We start from the raw sequence: 17,841 nt of genomic DNA, 5'->3' as shown, positions 1-17,841 counted from the left end.
ATATTCATTTAAAATATTTGGTTGTTTACTATTTGAAAATAACTACACTTGATGCTTTGGAGAAATAACAGTAATATTATTGAGTTTTATTGGTAAATTGATGGGGACAAAAAAGTGACTGGTATACCTCCCACCATCTGGTAGTTTATTTCTTCCTTGACTAAGTAAGCAGCAGAGCTGAGTGAAATAAATGCTAAAAGTATAAATAAACTACAGATGGAATATAAATTAGGATGCAGTTAATTTAGGCCCAGGGAATTGGCAAAGGCTTTGTAAAAGGGGCCTGCAGGTAGGCTAGGGCCTGAAAGGTAAGTTGGATTTTCCTAGACAAAGGGAAGGATGGGGATTTTAAACAAAAGGAACTGCACAAGTAGTACAATATGAAAGATGGTGAAAGAACATGGCCATCAGAGTGGGATGCATGGAATATGCGGTGATGTATGAAACTAAGAAGAAAAGTTAGATTGGTGAATTCCATTATAAAAAATTCACATTTGATTCCATAAATTATTTTCGAATATTCTGAAGTATAGAACAGAATATGTGAAATTGGAAGCCAGAAGCTTTCTCCTGAGTCTCAGCCCCGAAGACCAGCAGACTATATGGGTTTCCACCTACTGTGTCATAGATGGCTGAAACTCAACAGACCCAAAGCCAAGTTCATTCTTTCCAACCTCCCATCTGCCTATGTCTGTCATCGACGATACCAACTTATCAAGTCACACAACCTAGAAATCTGGATGTTTTCCAGAAGTACACTCTCCTCATGTACTTTGCCATCCAGTTGACTGTCATATGTTGTTTTTGTCACCTCCATCCTAAATATCTCTGAAATCTGGCTTGTGTTCTACATCTTGAGCGTTTTATCCTCTTGCCGCACGCTTGTCAGATCTTTTCCACCTTTCTCTGCCCTTTGGTTTTCGGAGGGCGCTGCAGTAGGCTGCATCACCTGGGTCCTTCCTGCCTGCTTTCCTCTTGGGGGGTAAGGGGTGCCCAGTGGGAGGCACCAACAGGAGAGTGAAGACTGAACAGAGAAAAGTTCATTTTCTTTTTGTTTTTTCCCTGGCACACTCCCTGCTTAAGTTCCAGGCTTTCATCTCCCTTCTTGGTACCCTTAACTGTGCCCACATTTCTGTAAATAGTCTTTTCATAAATTTGTCAACATTAAAACCCTGCAGGAAATTTGTTTTCCTGCCAGAACTCTGAAAGATAGAATCCCCTTTTCCAATTAGGGTTCTGGACTTTTGCAGCAGAATTCTAACTGGTCTTTCTCTGTGCAGACTGCATTCTTCACACTGCTTTGGAGAACTATGTTTTTTGAACATGTGATGTTATGACAGTTTGTATAATAGGAGAATATTCTGTAATGACCAATGTGTGGCATTACATAAATAATATAATCTCAGTTTTGTAAAAAAAAAAAAAAATGTGCATACTCCAGTATGAAAGGGAGATGGCATGGTCCCTGGCATAACTGTGAAAATATTGCTGTTTTTCTTTACTTGGTCTGGGTTTATTTGTTTAATATTTACTCTGGGGGTGGAGAAAATTAGACAAACTGTGTATTTATATAATAGACAAATATTTTATAACTTTTTTTGATATTATAACAATGTTGCTAACTGCTGGTTTGTTTACTTTCTGACCCAGATGCTAGAATTGAAAGAAATGCCCCTAAATTTTACTTAGAAAGTTTGAGTTCAATGTAAAAAAGGGCAGATCTAACATTAAGTCTAAAAAAATAGTGAGGTGATCTTTTAACTGGATATATGAGGTAGGGTTGGGAATCTTTTCTAGATGCTCATGAATTATAATTTAACTTAAAACTAAATATGTTTGATCCCAGGGTTCTGGGATCAAGCCCCGCATTGGGCTCCCTGCTCGGCAGGAAGCCTGCTTCTCCCTCTCCCACTCCCCCTGCTTGTGTTCCCTCTCTCACTGTGTCTCTCTCTGTCAAATAAATAAATAAAATCTTTAAAAAAAAAAAAAACTGAATATGTTATTTAAAATGCTACATTCTATCAGTTATTTAAATTCCCAAGAGCATTTTGCATAACCCTCTTCTACACTCCTCTCAGAGGACAAATTACTTTGGACCCCTTATCAGTTGGCAGGCTTACTGCTGCATATGATTAACTCAATAATAAAAGCTTATGGTTGGATTTCTTACTGAGTTGCTCCACATTTTAATCATTTGGATAATTTTTTCTTCTGCTGTGATTATCTGAATGTTTTAATGCCTATCTAGTATAAGTTTATTTTGCCATTTGATCTATTTCCAAAAATGAAGTCTCAAGAAACCTAAATTATAGGCATATTTAATTTTTTTAAAAAATATTTTACTTGCCCTAATTTTGTTAGAAGGGAAGTACAAATTTAATGTATTATTCCAAGAGAATTTGTGTATAGTTTTTCTTCTTCTTGTCCTCATCTCATTCTGCTCCTCTTTAATCATTAACTTCCATTTTGCCTATATTTACAGCTTGATTAGATGCTTGAGGATGTATTATATGGGACACTTTATTTTTCAAATGTATTTATGGAGAATTATCAGTCAAGGGTGATATATGAGGACATGGAACTTTCTTAATTTTATAGATGAAACAATTGCGTTTAATGTAATGGCAATGGTTGGAATAAATGTGATTATTTCAGCTCTTGATAACAGTCTCATTTTGATAAAACCTCAACTTTCAGATGCAAAATATGTAATAAACAGAAACAGACTTTACGTAGACATAAGACCCGTCCCTTGCTATGAACCTACTTTAGGAAAACAAATAAATTATACTTTATCATTTTCTCAGCAGAGAAAATGAAGATTTTCACAATGGGATTTGAATAATAATATTGAAAACTTGAAAATAAAATAGCTGCTAATAAAATACAAAATCTGTGTCTTCTTATTAGAGCCCCACTGAAAAACATTTACTGTTTTGTGTCTGTATATCGTTTATCTGTATAGAATGACTGCCATTAGGTGTTCAAAATGCTTAAGAAACCTGAAGTGCGTGGGAGAGGGATTATTCAGGAAGTAGTCTAATGCGGCTAAAGTTTTTCAATTTAGCTTGATGGTCTCCTGAAAATTATTATCCGTATCTCCTAGCTTTTAGAAACACTGCTCCCTATACCAAAGGGATGCTGTCTTGCAACTTTCAAGCACCAAAGTGAAAAATAATACACAACTCACAGAAGTTAGTAGTGTGAGAATTACCCAAGAGACAAAAGAGGAGTATTGGAGTTAAATGAGCAGGGGATGAAGTGCATATGATTTGACTATAAGGTAAAGGCATGGCAATGTGTTGAATTCAATACAAAAGCCGCTGCAATTATTTCAAGACTTTAACTCCTTGATATTGAAGTTCCTTATTCCAATAGAAATTACTAGAATAAATAGGATTTGTGGTATTTTTGCCATGCAGTGTGTTTGTTATTTTTTTGTCATGTTAATTAATTATTTATGGTTGGCATTAAAGTGGAACAATTGTTTCCCAAGTAAAGACTACAGCCTCTTAAAGCAGGAATAGAAAGTTTTGTTCTGTTTGTGGTTGTTGTTCTTCTAAGGATTCAGGAATATTTCTTTCAGACAACATTATAAATGAAGAGGATAATGAAGTGAGAAATGTGAAACACTTCACTCACCTTCTCTTTAAATTAGGGACTATAAAGTTCTGCTCAGTATAATAAAAATGTCTATTCTTTCTTTTTTAAATTTTTTTTAAAGATTTTATTTATTTATTAGAGAGAGAATGAGAGAGAGAGCATGAGAGGGGGGAGGGTCAGAGGGAGAAGCAGACTCCCTGCTGAGCAGGGAGCCCGATGCGGGACTCGATCCCGGGTCCCCAGGATCATGACCTGAGCCGAAGGCAGTCGCTTAACCAACTGAGCCACCCAGGTGCCCAAAAATGTCTATTCTTTAAGCTATATTATCACCAACATTTGTTTTTTAGTAATAGCAACTATTTAATGATCCTTTGCCATGTGCTTATAATGCTTATTATTCTTTCTCACGGGCCACTTACCAGCAACTTGATACATGTCATCTTAATTTCTCTAACAATCCTGCAGGATAGGAGTTATTTACTTGATTTTATAGATGAGAAATTTGAGGCTTAAAGAGATTCATTTTCCTCGCTTGATTTCACCTAGTTAGAAAGTGGCTGATCTCAGATTCAAATAGATATGTAAAGACAGACATTTGTAGAAGAAAAGGAAACCTCAAAAAGTGACTTAGGAAGAATGAGTACAAAAATAAATGGAAAATTTGACATGAGTTAAAAAGATAAAAATAGGAAAAGAAAAGATAAGTAATAAGATGAGTCAAACTCTAGTTTCTTGATTACTTAATCTTGTTAGGGAAGTTTTCAAACATACATAAAAGAGAAAATAATATAATGAAACTTCATGCACCCACCACTTATTTCAGTAGTGAGCAACTTGTGGTCAGTTTTGTTTCCTCCATATTCCCCTTTGGTGCTGAATTAAATTAAAGAAAACTACATATATTAGATCATTTCATTTCATCGGTAATTGTTTCAATTTCATTCTCTAAAAAATAAGGGCTTTTAAAAAAACATACATTACAAACCTAAAAAAAATCATTAATATTAAATATCCAGTCAGTATTAAAATTTCCCTATTTGTTACAAAAATGTCTTTGATAGCTATAGAACATTGCTGGAAAATTTCTCAAAAACTTGCTTAAAAATCAACAAGTTCACATTTTTTTAATCCCAATTGATCTCTCACTTTACACCATAAACTCTCTTGATTTCCCCCTAACTTTTTACTGTATTCGTGAGAGCAGATCTTTTTCATTCCCATGCAAGCCCATAATCTGGGCTCTTACCACACACCCAGGGGAACACTTTAACTCTAACCATGAAATGTATGGTATTTCTTTCAGTTACCACTGGTTCTCTTCTTCCCTGTGGTCTTAGCACTTTTGTGTAACCTAATTCGAAGACAAACTCTTCTTCCTGTGCTCACCCTATCCCATTCTAACACCACTGAGATCTTATGCCATCAACCTAATTACCTCTTTCCCATTTTATTCTTTTGGTGTCCACCCAACTTTTCCCATATGCCTAAAAATGCCTAAGCAGTGGTTAAAAAAAGAAGAAGAAGATGACTGCATGGATGGGTGGGTGGATGATGGATAGATGATTGGATGGATAAATAGATGGATAGGTAAATAGAAAAATCAAAGAATACAACTTTTTTAGCACATTGTTTATCACAGTTTTGGCTTTTCTACATACAAAAAAAGTGAAATACTACTTTTGAATTTTAAGTTTTCTTATAATGGTGCTATAATTATCCATTTAATTTGGGTCTCTTATCCCTAATGATCCCAGACTAGCTGCTCTGTGTTGTGTTCCTCAAGCACTTAGCCATTGAATGTTGTCAAAACACCCTTTACAAATTTACCTCCACCCCTTCTTTTTATTTCTGCTACCACTATCCACATTGGGATCCTATACATTTATGCTGCATTAGGATTGAAACCCCCTAACCCCTCTACTGCTGATAGATGTTCCAATTTCTAACTCATCCCATATATACCAACATATTAATCTTCTCAAGTATTGTTTTGATTACATCATTCTTTGACTATAAAGCTTTTAAATGTTTCCCCATTGTGCCTTATGGCATCTGATTAGACTGGCATTCAAGGACTGCCCCCTCCAATCTGGGCCAAATTGACCATTCTAGTCTTTCTAACCTTATGGTTAGCTCCTCCTCAGCAGATTTCCATGTCTCAGCAAAACTGGATCACGAGCTGTTCCCACTGTAGTGCTTCCCTGCCTCTGAGCCTCCCTTACGATTCAGCTCCTATTACCCAAACCCTTCCTCCTCCTCAGGCACTATTCTGCAATGTTCCTAACACACCTGGATTTCCACTCTTTCTTCTCTTTCTCTTTCTGACTGCAGTCCCCTTCACTCCTTTCTTCACGACAGACACCCCTTTATAGTGCAGAAATTCACATACGAGGTATTTCAAGCCCATGGATGATTATGTTTTAGAATAAAAAGATCCTCCCGAGTCTCAGGAAAAAAAGTTAACTTTCGTCAACTCAACAAGATCTAAATTCTGGACCTTAGACTTAAAAGCCTCATCCATTTCTTTAAAGTAAACCTATTTTGACTATGTTTTGAACACTGATGTCTGACATCAGAATGCCATTTTAACAGTGCCCGTTGTAAGGGCTCACGGTCCTGACAGACCTTAGTTATCTAGCTGTCTCATTCTTTCCCTGTGGCAATATGATAGTAAGCCCCAGTATACTTGAAGGCCACAAAATTAGAGTAAGAGGGACTTGTTACATGAGGTTTAGAATGTGTCTGGTTCAGATGCTGTTACTAAACCAAGTCTACTTGGCCAATATTACAGAAAGCTCAAGTTCATGCCTTTGGTCACCCACTTGTCCCTCTGGACAGTACTTAAATGAACGTGGGCAGTATTTGTCTCTGTGACTCTGTTTCCACAGTTAACCAACTGCCATATTCTTCTGTTGAAGCATCTACTTTTATTTATGTTACTGTCATTCATGCGGATTCATTTGACTATCCTCATATTGTGCAGACCTCTCTCTCTGCTAAGGGACTCTTTGTACCAGTGCTTTGATCCACTCTTCAATGACATTTAATTCTTAGAAGGTAGTCTCATTCCCTTATTTAACAAGATCTAAGGAGACACTTCACTCAGCTAGGCTCCAGGTACTAATGGCATACAGTTCTTAGAAGAAATTTTTCTCTTACAGTAGTTTGGTCATAATTTTATTATGGCAAGTATCACATTGATTTATAGTTCTACAAATGAACCTCATAAAAAAAACAAAACTGTGTGCTCCTTGAGAACAGGCATCGTGTAGCTACTGCATCCCAACAAAAATTAATTAAACACCTGATTTATTTCAGGTATACTTATCCTTGGGGGCTAGGTAACAATGTAAATATATTCAAGTTTTGTGGAGTTACAGAAAGTTTTAACTAACCCAATAATTACAGCACATTTACTCAGAACAATTAAATATGTGTTAGTCTAAACAGAGGTTTTATTTAAAATTACAGTTTTTATAAGACTATAAAATGATTTTTAAAGAATTTTCCACTCCTAATTCTTTCTTTCCCAGTGGCTTCCTCTTAAATTTAAAATATTTTTTAAAAAATTATTTCTCATTTTAATGCCATGCTAATACTCATGATTGGTGAAAATTAAAAAGCAAAAACATTTAAAAATATAATGACATACCCTTTGCCATAGTTTTACCTCTTTGGTCAGAATTTTGAATAGTTTAGTTTAAATTAATGATTTAAAATAATAATTACTCTAATAAACTCATTTTCCCCATAATGTTTTCTTTTAAACATCATCAGTGAAAATAACCAATTACACATACAATTTTAGGGCAAAATTGAAAGGTTAATAGCTGTTAAGAAATTAAGTAGAGAAATGTTTATTACTATTAATGAATGGCTGTTGGTCTCAAGTGAATCTTCTGTTCTAGTCAGGTGCCTTATGTATCCATCCCAAGCCTTTTTCCACACCCTGGGTAAAAATTCCAGCCATAATCAAATTTATCTCAATTTTTATTCTGAATTTTGATCCCAAATTTCTTAATACATTTACATGACAGCATTTTAACACTTCTTAAATATTGGTGTCAGTATGGATATTCATTCTGATATTCTTTCAGCTTTACTGCATGTTTGACAATTTTGAAAATAAAAGTTAAGAATGAAGTTTTAAAAAAAAGTCACATATAAATATTACATTTTAATTCAGTCCTAGGGAGGTACTGCTACTATATATCTATATTGCTGTATACTTATATACCTTAAAGTATTAGGCTACTATATAACATGTACTGTGTCTTTTAGAAATTGTGAATGCTTTATAGTTTCCTAGTAAAGTCTGTTATTACTTTTAAATAAATATATAAATTTAACTTTCTCCTGTTTTTTTTTATAAATGTTGCCAGAATTTGACTAAAATGTGACTCTGATTTTTCCATAGCAGCAGAATAAACTAGCATTTCTAGTGCTATGATGACAGAGCACAAATCTTTATTTTAGAGAGCATCCTTTTGACACACTGAGTTGGGCTTTGCACAAAGTCAGTGGGATGGTAACTGTTGCTGGTTGAACAGAATTGGCTTCCATGCTGCCTCCTCGCATTCAGGCTCTCCGCGTCTTCCCTGGTAGGGCTCCTGCTTCAGCAGTCCGGTGGACTGTGCTGTGATCACAGAGGCTGGGAAGTCCTGAGCTCCTTTTTCCCACTGCTGACTCCTCTGTCTAGATGCTGTGACGCCTCAGCTTCGGGGGCTCGTGCTAGAAGACCCTTGCCTGGCCAGATTTGAGGAAAAGTCACTTTAGGGGAAGTACTGAACTGTGAAATCAGTGAAAGGAGTATGGCTCTTCCTTGCAGTTGCTTTCAGGCTTTTAGGCCTGCTCCCATTTCTTTCTTTCTTCCTTTCTCCTTTTTCTTCCTTTTTCTTCTTTCCTTTTTCTTCCTTTTCCTTCCTTTTTCTTCCTCTCTCCCTCCCCTCCCTCCCTCCCTCCCTTCCTTCCCTTCCCTTTCCTTCCTTCCTTTCCTTCCTTTCCTCTTTCTGTATTAGGGTAAAAGCTATTTTAAAAAGCAAAGAGGGGCACCAGGGTGGCGCAGTCGGTTAAGTGTCTGACTCTTGGTTTTGGCTCAGGTCATGATCTCAGGGTTGTGAGATCCAGCCCCACATTGGGATCCACGCTGAGCACGGAGCCTGCCTCAGATTCTCCCTCTTCCTCTGCCCGTCTCACTCATGCTCTCGCTCTCTCTCTCTCAAATAAATAAGTATTTATGGGATATCTGGGTGGCTCAGTCAGTTAAGTGTCTGCCTTTGTCTCAGGTCATGGTCCAAGGGTCCTGGGATCGAGTCCCACATCGGGCTCCCTGCTCAGCGGGGAGTCTGCTTCTCCCTCTACCTGCCACTCCCCTTGCTTGTACTCGCTCTCTCTCTCTCTCTGACAAATAAATAAAATCTTAAAAATCAATCAATCAGTCTTTGAAAAAGCAAAGATCCGACTTGCACAGAGCTGATAAAAGGCTTTGATTAAATTATAAAGATAAAAACATAATCCATTTTTGTAGTTGTCGTAGTCTGTTCGGGCTACTGTAACAAAAATATCACAGACTGAGTAGCTTGGTAGCTTAAATAGCAAACATTTATTTCTCACAGGTCTGGAGTCCAAGATCAAGATGCTGGCAGATTCAATGTCTGCTGGAACTCCCTTTCTGCTTTATAGACACCTGTCTTCTCACTCTCCTGACATGGTGGAAGGTACAGGAGAGCTCTCTGGGGTCTTTCTTTATAAAGTCACTATTCCTATTCATGAGCGCTCTGTCCTCATGACCTAATTACTTCCCAAAGTCTCCACCTCCAAACACCATCACATTGGGGGTTAGGATTTCAACAAACAAAGTTTGAAAGGACACAGACATTCAGTCCATAACAGTGGTGTATAAGTACCTTCAATCATATAGTACAATGTAAAAGATGCAGGAAATAATTTATGCAGTTTCTCTTCTGAGTTGTCAAACATACATACTAGTTCAACAAATTTATGTCGCAGCCATAATAGAGCCCAAACATTCCCCCAGATGTTGGGTAATCGGGAGTAAATCAACAGTTCTTGGAACATAGAGTTTTAGAACTTGATAAAATGCAAGATCTTCTCTGGTTTATTTAATGTATAACAGAGGTCAGTGAGACTCCAAATTGTTTCAGCAGCTTCCCCAAGGTCACTTGTGATAGACCAAGCAAATGATATATTGGTAACAACTATTAGTACAGGTGCTTAAATGTCTGCAAAAATTAAGGCCTTCGTAAGGTAAAGCTGTCATACTAAACAATAGTATAGTGCACACAATATATTGTATGTAACATTTTATACAAAATGAACACTTTTCCTTAGGCTGCAGAAGGATAAGGGCCAAAAGCATTTATTCATAACATCAGCCTCTCTTTTTTTCTGAAATCCACTTAGCTCATTGCTTTTGAGAGATTTTGTAGACTCAAAAATATATATTCCCTAAGTGATCATTTCCCTTGATTTCTATTACTCAATTCAAAGTTTTCTAGCTATGTTGAATTTTATTAAAAACATAGTTATTATAGAACTCCATTAATTTATTTTTTTTTTTAATTTGAACTCCTTATTAGCTTTTCTTCTGTTGGAAAAAGTAAATCTTCCTGTATCTATGTAGGCAATTACCAAGGAAGTCCGAACCCTTTCAAATGGTGCTTAGTATTTTGAAGCATAAAAGGTATAATATTCAGTTTTTCAATTTTGAGGATGATAATGACAGTTCTGTGACTACAGAACATTAACCCAAGGTATACTTACATTTCATGAAGTATCTAGGTCATACAAAAGCATATTGCTAATGGCTTTCTTTCCTAATGGATTACAATGAGAAAAATAAGATAGGGTTCAAAATTAAAATTCTGAAGATTGTGAAGCATGTTTCTAAGGTAATGCAGGTATTGAATATTAACATTGTGATAAACATTTTCTATCAAATCTATCTTCAATTTTCAGTTCTTTTCATCTTATCACTGGTTTCTGCCTCACTTTTTTTTTTTGTATTTTAGTGCATTTATAAATATGAACATTACAATGAGAATAATGGGGCTTCATAATCTTCAGTCATTATCACTCAGTGGAATTTAGATATTTTCAATATGAATATTACTATCAGACTCATTTTCTCAGGACACTATTTTGACCAGATATTTATTTTTTCAGGATTTATATTGCACTCCAAATCAAATCTAAACATGTGTCAGATTTTCAAGATCTTTCATAACCTGTATAAATCCTAAGCCTATTCCATATTCATAAGGAATGACCTTTGTGTTTAATTTGAGGTTAATTCAATAAACATTTTTAAAAATATTACTATCATCTTCATTCTGATCTTTGTCTCTTTGTCTTTGCAATGCTGGTCCTCCAGCTTAGATAGCTAAAAGTAATCTTTACTCATTATTTAAGGCTTATCCACGAAGCTCTGTTAGTCTTTTTCCTTCTGCTGTGGACCCACCCCTAATAACCATGCACATATAGAGCATGTTTTTTCTTTCTCTGAATTACGATTACAGTATATTACTTAACAACTGATTATATAATCTCCTGAATGGCCTTATATGAGAAATTCATTGTCAGTATTCATATTATTTTAACTTAGTGTGACCTGCAGTGTCTGGGTCACTTTGGGAGAATTTGCTACTCTGAGTAAGCTGAGAGAAAACCAATGACCTTGAGTCAGGTTCTCTGAAACTACTAAAAGATGTGAGGTTTCAGTCAAATCTTAAAAATGACCCAGGATATCTTTCTAAAAATTTTCTAAGTCTCATGTTGCTGATAAATGCATTTATTTGTTTAGTTTTTCAATTTACAAAGCAAGAATAAAACAGGAATTAATGAAGAAGCAAAATAAGAATTTAAACAGTATATAGCATGATAGTTTAATGAGTACCATTTCATGTGACTGGTTTCTTTATTGACTTATAAAATCAATTGATGTACCTTTTGAAAAGCCTTATGTTAATTAGGTATATAATTTTCTTTCATTATAGATAGTCATTGTCATTTCTACAGCACAGTGTGATTTAGTTAACTACTTGGGATTGTTATACTTTCAGATCAGGTTGGCATACCTCCTTAGTAATTACTATTCCTTTCCAGGAATATAACCCCCATAAGAAAAAAAAAGCACTAAATTTTATTTTGCCTTCCTTGGCACAGCTGAAATTTTCTGTAGACTTTATATAATTTTCCACCTCATGAGGATGCAGGAAACCTGAAGTCCTGATAAGCTACCTGACTCGGTTGACATCAGATAAGCTTGTCAAAGATGTATAATCTAGTCTCTTGGATCCTGATCCACTGTATTATCTGTCATGCAAGAGAGACTGTAATTTGTTCTACATTTAGTATGCTAGAATCATCCATTGGCTGACTGACTTCAATTACTTTTTTGCAAACAGAAACCTTTATTTATCCTGGTAATGTGTTTTGTTTATTTCCAAAGTCTTAATTAATTTATTACCTGAGACTCTAGCAAATAAGAGATAAATTCTTTAGATGTGCTGATTAATTTCTTAAACAATACACGTTGTATAATAATGTTTTCTTATTTAGAAAAAATTCTAGTTAAAAAAAATAGTCAGACTGCTTCAGACCTAAATTTTTAGAAGTTATTCTGTAAAATAAGTTTATAATACAGACATTTTCTTTTCCTTATCTCAAAGTTCTACATCGTCATTCCACTTGTCATTTCAGAGTAAATGCATTAATTAATAATTTTGATGTGACTTGAAGGTTTTTTCTCATATGTAGTTTTATAAAGAATATGCACAAGACATGCATGAGTTTGTTACCACTATCTTTTTCATTGTTCTGGCACCTCATACCATTCATAAATAAGAAAAGGGTCATGTGAAGCTGCTAGAATGATTGAAATTGTTCTTCCTAGAAAAAATCTGATGAAGTATGTTTCATTGGTAATTTGAAGAATGGCATCGACTTGTATAATTTGGGTATGGTCCAATTTTTTCTTACAAGCTCTCATTAGAGTAAATAAAAACAAGTTTACATATCATCCATGACTTTCTTCATCTTCTAACATATTCACAATTATGTTCATTACATTTTCCTGGTTATCATTGCCATGTCTCTCTTCCATCCCCTCTCGTTTCTTGACAGTTTTTGTTCCTTGGTCTCCATCACTCTTTCCAGTGCTACTCCCATCTCCGCTATCCATGAAGAGATGCTTCTAAGATCAATCCCTTGCCTCCCATGATCTTGTCCTACATATACCTCAGCCATTGACTCTTGGTCATATCCTTGATAACAGCATAGCCTGTAACTGCAGATCCTCTAGAACCTAACTCTATCTGATTGTCTATCCTTATCTGATTGTCACTTCCCTCTGGTACTTGCTAGTATCCAGTATTCCTTTATTTATTTATTTTTTAAACTTTGTGCTGTGAAAGTTTCCAAAAGTAGAAAGTAAGTACGTAGAACCCTCATGTTTTCCCAATTTTGTTTCATTGACTATCATGTGAACTAAATACAAGGCAACCTATTATTTCAACTGTAATTATATTAATATGTATATTATTATGTATATTTAAAGGATAAGACTTTTATTATTATATATACTGTCAAAAAGTTAAAAGTAATTTCTTAATATTTGCTTTTTAACCCCATCAAGACCTCACAGATTCATTGATTCCACTCTCATTTCACTGCCTCCCACATCCATGACTCTTTCCTCTCTTTGTCTAGTTTAAATCCCATGACCAGTCACTCTAGCCACTCCACATTACCTACACCCTCAGTTCCGCTTCCTTCTCTCACTCCATTATACTCTCATGGCCATAACTACATCCGTGGTTAAGTCAAACTCTCTGCCTGCTCCATGCAGGAGCAGCTCATTAAAGCTGGAGAATAACTCACAATCACATTGACTGTTCTCATTTTAAATTTATGATCTAGTGAGTCCTTAATACAGCCCTGTAATTTTACTATATTTCTGTAGTTCATTCTGTTTCCTGCCATCCTAGATGATTGCTTAATCCCCCTTTTGTCATCTTCTATCTAACACATCTCCCATAATCTAGGGTCTTCTCAGTTGAAGCCCTTGCTTCCCAGTTTCTGGAAAACACTGAAGCATTCACAAGAGAGCTTGCCCAGTACCACCGCCACACCTGCCTTTCCTCCAGCATCTGCACCCTTGGCCTTCTGTCTTGATATTAAAGATGATCTTTTCCTGGTCTTTATTCTCTGTGCTCTCATTACTTTATTTTACATTAGATTTGCTCTTTTATTTCCTACTCAAAGACACTGCTCCAGAAATTCTTTCCTTCCCCACCCACCTCCCACCATCTCCTACATCTTTCAGTTTCACTCATTCCATTAGCATACAGACATGCCATTATTTCTGTCACCCTAAAACAACAAAAAAGTAAAACCACTTGATCCAGCTTTCCCCATGGCTACATCTTCATTTCTGTGCTTATTATAGCCAACTTACTCAAGAAGAGTTGCCTATTCCTGCTATTTCCAGTATCTGTCTTCCCATTGCCTCTTAAACCCCTTACAGTAGGGCTTTTGCTCTCACCACTCCACTAAAACTATAGCATCCTTTGCTGGTAGCTTCTCTTGTCCCAGGGCACAGTCCTTGATCTCCCTTCCTTTATCCAGTCTCCCTTGGTGACTTGGATTTAATTGTCATCTCCACACAACTGACACCCAATTGATATCTCTGGCCAAGACTTCTCTACTTAGCATTCCACTTGGCCCCTCAAACTTAACTAGCCTTTCTAATCTTCTACCTAAAATTTTGTGTCGCTGCATTCTTCCCGATCTCAGTTGATGACAACTTGGTCCTTCAGGTTGGTGAGGCTAAAAATTTTAGAGTCACCCTCTTTTCCTGCTTTTCCTCTCACATGCTATGTTCAATCCATTCAGAAATCTTTTGGCTCAAAGGTATCCAGCATTTGGCCATTTGTCTTCATCATTGATGGTGACTAGGACCAGGACTATCCTTCTCCTAGCCACCATCACCCCTCACTTAAATTGCTCCAGTAGTTCTAACTGGCTGCCTGTTTCCACCCTGGTTCGCACCCTTAGAATCAACAAAGTAGCCAAAACAATCCTTTCAAACATTAATCAGATCATATTGTTCCCTCAACTGAAAAACTTCTCATAGCTTACAGTCTTATTCAGGACAGAAGGCTGAAGGCTTTATAATACCTTCAAGACATTGTGATTTCATGTCACTTCCACTGTCTACTTGCTGTCTCTTGAATATGCCAGGCAAACTAGTTATGTTGGGCCTTTGCACTGCTGGTATCCCCTGCCAGGAACACAATTTCTCAAGATATCCATGTTGATGACTAACTCAATTCCTTTTTATGTCTTTGCTCAAAGGACACTTTCTCAAAGAGACCTACCTAGAAAGTCCCAAACCCTACCTTGTCAATTTCTGGGGGCTCATGATCCCTCTTATTCTTTTCTATTTTTTCCCCAATAAGCTCATCTTACAGGGGTGCCTGGGTGGCTCAGTCAGGTAAGCATCCAACTCTTGATTTCAGCTCAGGTCATGATCTCAGGGTCATGATATTGAGCCCTGCATCACGCTCCATGCTCAGTAAGGAATCTGTTTATCCCTCTCCCACTCATGCATGCAAAAAAACCTTAGAGCTTATTACCAAATTTATCTATTTCTTGTATTTATTGCTTGTGGTTTCTTCCCTGACCTAAAGTATGATCTTCACCAAGGGCAGGGATTTTGTGTTCTTGTCTAGCACATAGTAGGTGATCAGTTGAATGATTTCACCCTGCTTTCAGCATTATTTCACTCCATTGCTTCTCAGAGTCAATAATGGTTCTGTTGCCAACAGTTAACTTGGACTCTCTTCATTTTAGGGGTCTGTTCTTTAGGAAATTTCTGTGTTTATCTTCTTAATCATTCTGCCTTTTGCTTATTCTGCTTATTTTGTCTGCTAAGCTTATTTTAGGCACATGTATTTAATTTTCTGATCTTCAAGTCTGTATCCTTTCTCAGCTTTGGCTGCTTCCTAGCTATATTTCTATTTCTATAAGATTTTTTTTCTCTTTCCCAGTACCCCAAAACATTTATTACTAACAGCTAGTTTTCCCTAGAAATGTTTCCCACAAAAAATTGTAACACTGGTTTCCGCCTTCTGTCTACCCGCCTCCTCCCACTACCCTACTTGCATCCTTGTGACTATGATTTGGGTTCGTCCTTTGCCCAGCATCCTACTGAAATTCAGATTCCCTTTGACTTAAAGCCAGTATGAAATTACTTAGTTCTGCAAATCTGTATGTAGTCACTTGTTTATTTTCAGTATACTTTTGCATCTCCTATTTTAGGAAACTGCACACACATTGTGTATACATTTATAAGTGTTATGTATTTGATTATTTTCTATTTTATCCAATTATTATTGAAAGCAAGCAATTTCTAAACCTTTCCCTACTGGGTATCTATTAATTGTTTTACATTTTTATCTTTAATAGGTCATTGCTTTAGTGATGGATATATTTACAGATGTGGACATTTTCAAAGAAATAGTGGAGGCATCAACTCGAGGGATATCTGTATACATTCTGCTTGATGAGTCCAACTTTAATCATTTCCTAAATATGACTGAAAAACAGGGCTGTCAAGTTCAACGACTCAGGGTAAGAATTCCCTGTTTGTTTGTTTTTTCTTCAAGTATTTTGTGTACCATTTTTATCTCAGTTGAATTTAAGGCAAGTTAAGCTACAGCACTCCCAAAATAAAAATATATACATATATGCATAAATATATTTAAGATGGTATAATGATTGATCACAGAAGGGTACCCTTGTACTTTTTTGGAATGTGACTGAAAACACACATCTTCATGATGGTTTTAGAAGGTGCTTTTCTTGATAATGGGGCGCTTAAGCTTCTGGGTTAACTTTGCTCAGTCATAATAAATGCTTCAGTTTCTCCATGAATACCCTTGAAACCACTGACTCGAGTGATTCTTTGATTCAGCAGATGTTGCTTATCACAAACATTAGGCATAGTGTTTTCAGTTGCATTTGACTTCTTAAAAAGGAGCATGGATTTTAATTGTAGTTATTGTGAAATCATGCTACTATAACCTGAAAGGCTCTCTTGCGATAGGATCGTAGGTGATTTATGAAACCATTCTGTGTAAATGTGAAATAATGCCTCCTCTTTATGTTATGTTAAAATACATATTTAAAGTGACTGTTTTTCTTGAGTATGTCTTTTTTGGGTGACATCTTAAAATTTGCTTTTACCATTTTTTGTTGTTGCTGTTACGTGTTTTAAAAGATTATTTCAAGTATACATTTTTGGTACTAAGATTTTATATTGACATGTATTTCACTTTCAAAATATCTCTTTTCTAGTTATAATTTTACTTTATATTTACATGTAATTATAGAATATTCGAGTGCGGACAGTAAGAGGCCAAGATTATCTTTCCAAAACAGGAGCAAAATTTCATGGAAAATTGGAACAGAAATTTTTGTTAATTGACTGCCAGAAAGTTATGTATGGGTCCTACAGGTAAGATCATTGTGTTTACCTCCAGCATTTTCAGTCATTTATAGAATTTATTAATTTTAAATTTTAATATAATCTATTTAGCTATTTCTTAGAAATAAAAAAGAACCTTTGCATGGAAGCTTGGAGACTTGGGTTTCAGTTCTGGTTGTGCCTCTAAAGAACATTAAGACATCGGACAAGTCATAAAACTTCCTTGGGTTCCAAGTTCTCTGTCCCCAAAATGGGGAGTGGGGTGTTGACTAATATTTCAGGTTCCCTACAGTTCTGTAATGCTAGGAGTGGTTTTGCTCCTTACGAAAACAGTCGTAGTATGGGCTTAATAATATCAGTTGCTCATAAAAATAGAAGCGCTTTATCAGTTGGAGCAATCTGACCTATGGATTGTTCTTATTTTAGTATTATTAAGAATCTGATAGTTATCATCATGTAGCCACTATATATAGTACTACCCAAAAAAGCATTTCAGAGTCAGGCTATTAAAAATGCCATTGTAGACACTAGACAAGGTTACTCGGGTTACTATTATCTGACATCTTTCAAGGCGACCACCGGTTGGAATCCCTACTCTGTTCCAGCTTGGCTCTTCCACATATATCATCCCCCATCCTTACCACTTATACAGGGTGTAAGGGCACTTGTTCTCATCTACATTTATAATGATGAAACTGAAGTTCCAGAAGGCTAAGTGACTTGTCTGA

General features: G+C 36.0%; 1 protein-coding gene across 2 annotated transcripts in view; it reads left to right on the top strand.

Annotated features, from left to right (window-relative positions):
• FAM83B (family with sequence similarity 83 member B) overlaps nt 1–17,841 on the top strand; it is an 81,477-nt gene that overhangs the window by 51,323 nt on the left and 12,313 nt on the right. For both annotated transcript variants that reach the window (XM_036099874.2, XM_036099872.2), the window contains exons 3-4: nt 16,093–16,257; nt 17,019–17,143. In XM_036099874.2, coding sequence (XP_035955767.1) covers nt 16,093–16,257; nt 17,019–17,143 — 290 coding nt within the window. The remainder of the gene's footprint in view (nt 1–16,092; nt 16,258–17,018; nt 17,144–17,841) is intronic.

The sequence above is a fragment of the Halichoerus grypus genome, chromosome 9 (assembly GCF_964656455.1).
Source record: "Halichoerus grypus chromosome 9, mHalGry1.hap1.1, whole genome shotgun sequence".
Classification (NCBI taxonomy): Eukaryota; Metazoa; Chordata; class Mammalia; order Carnivora; family Phocidae; genus Halichoerus; species Halichoerus grypus.
This window is presented reverse-complemented; position numbering and strand designations above follow the sequence as displayed.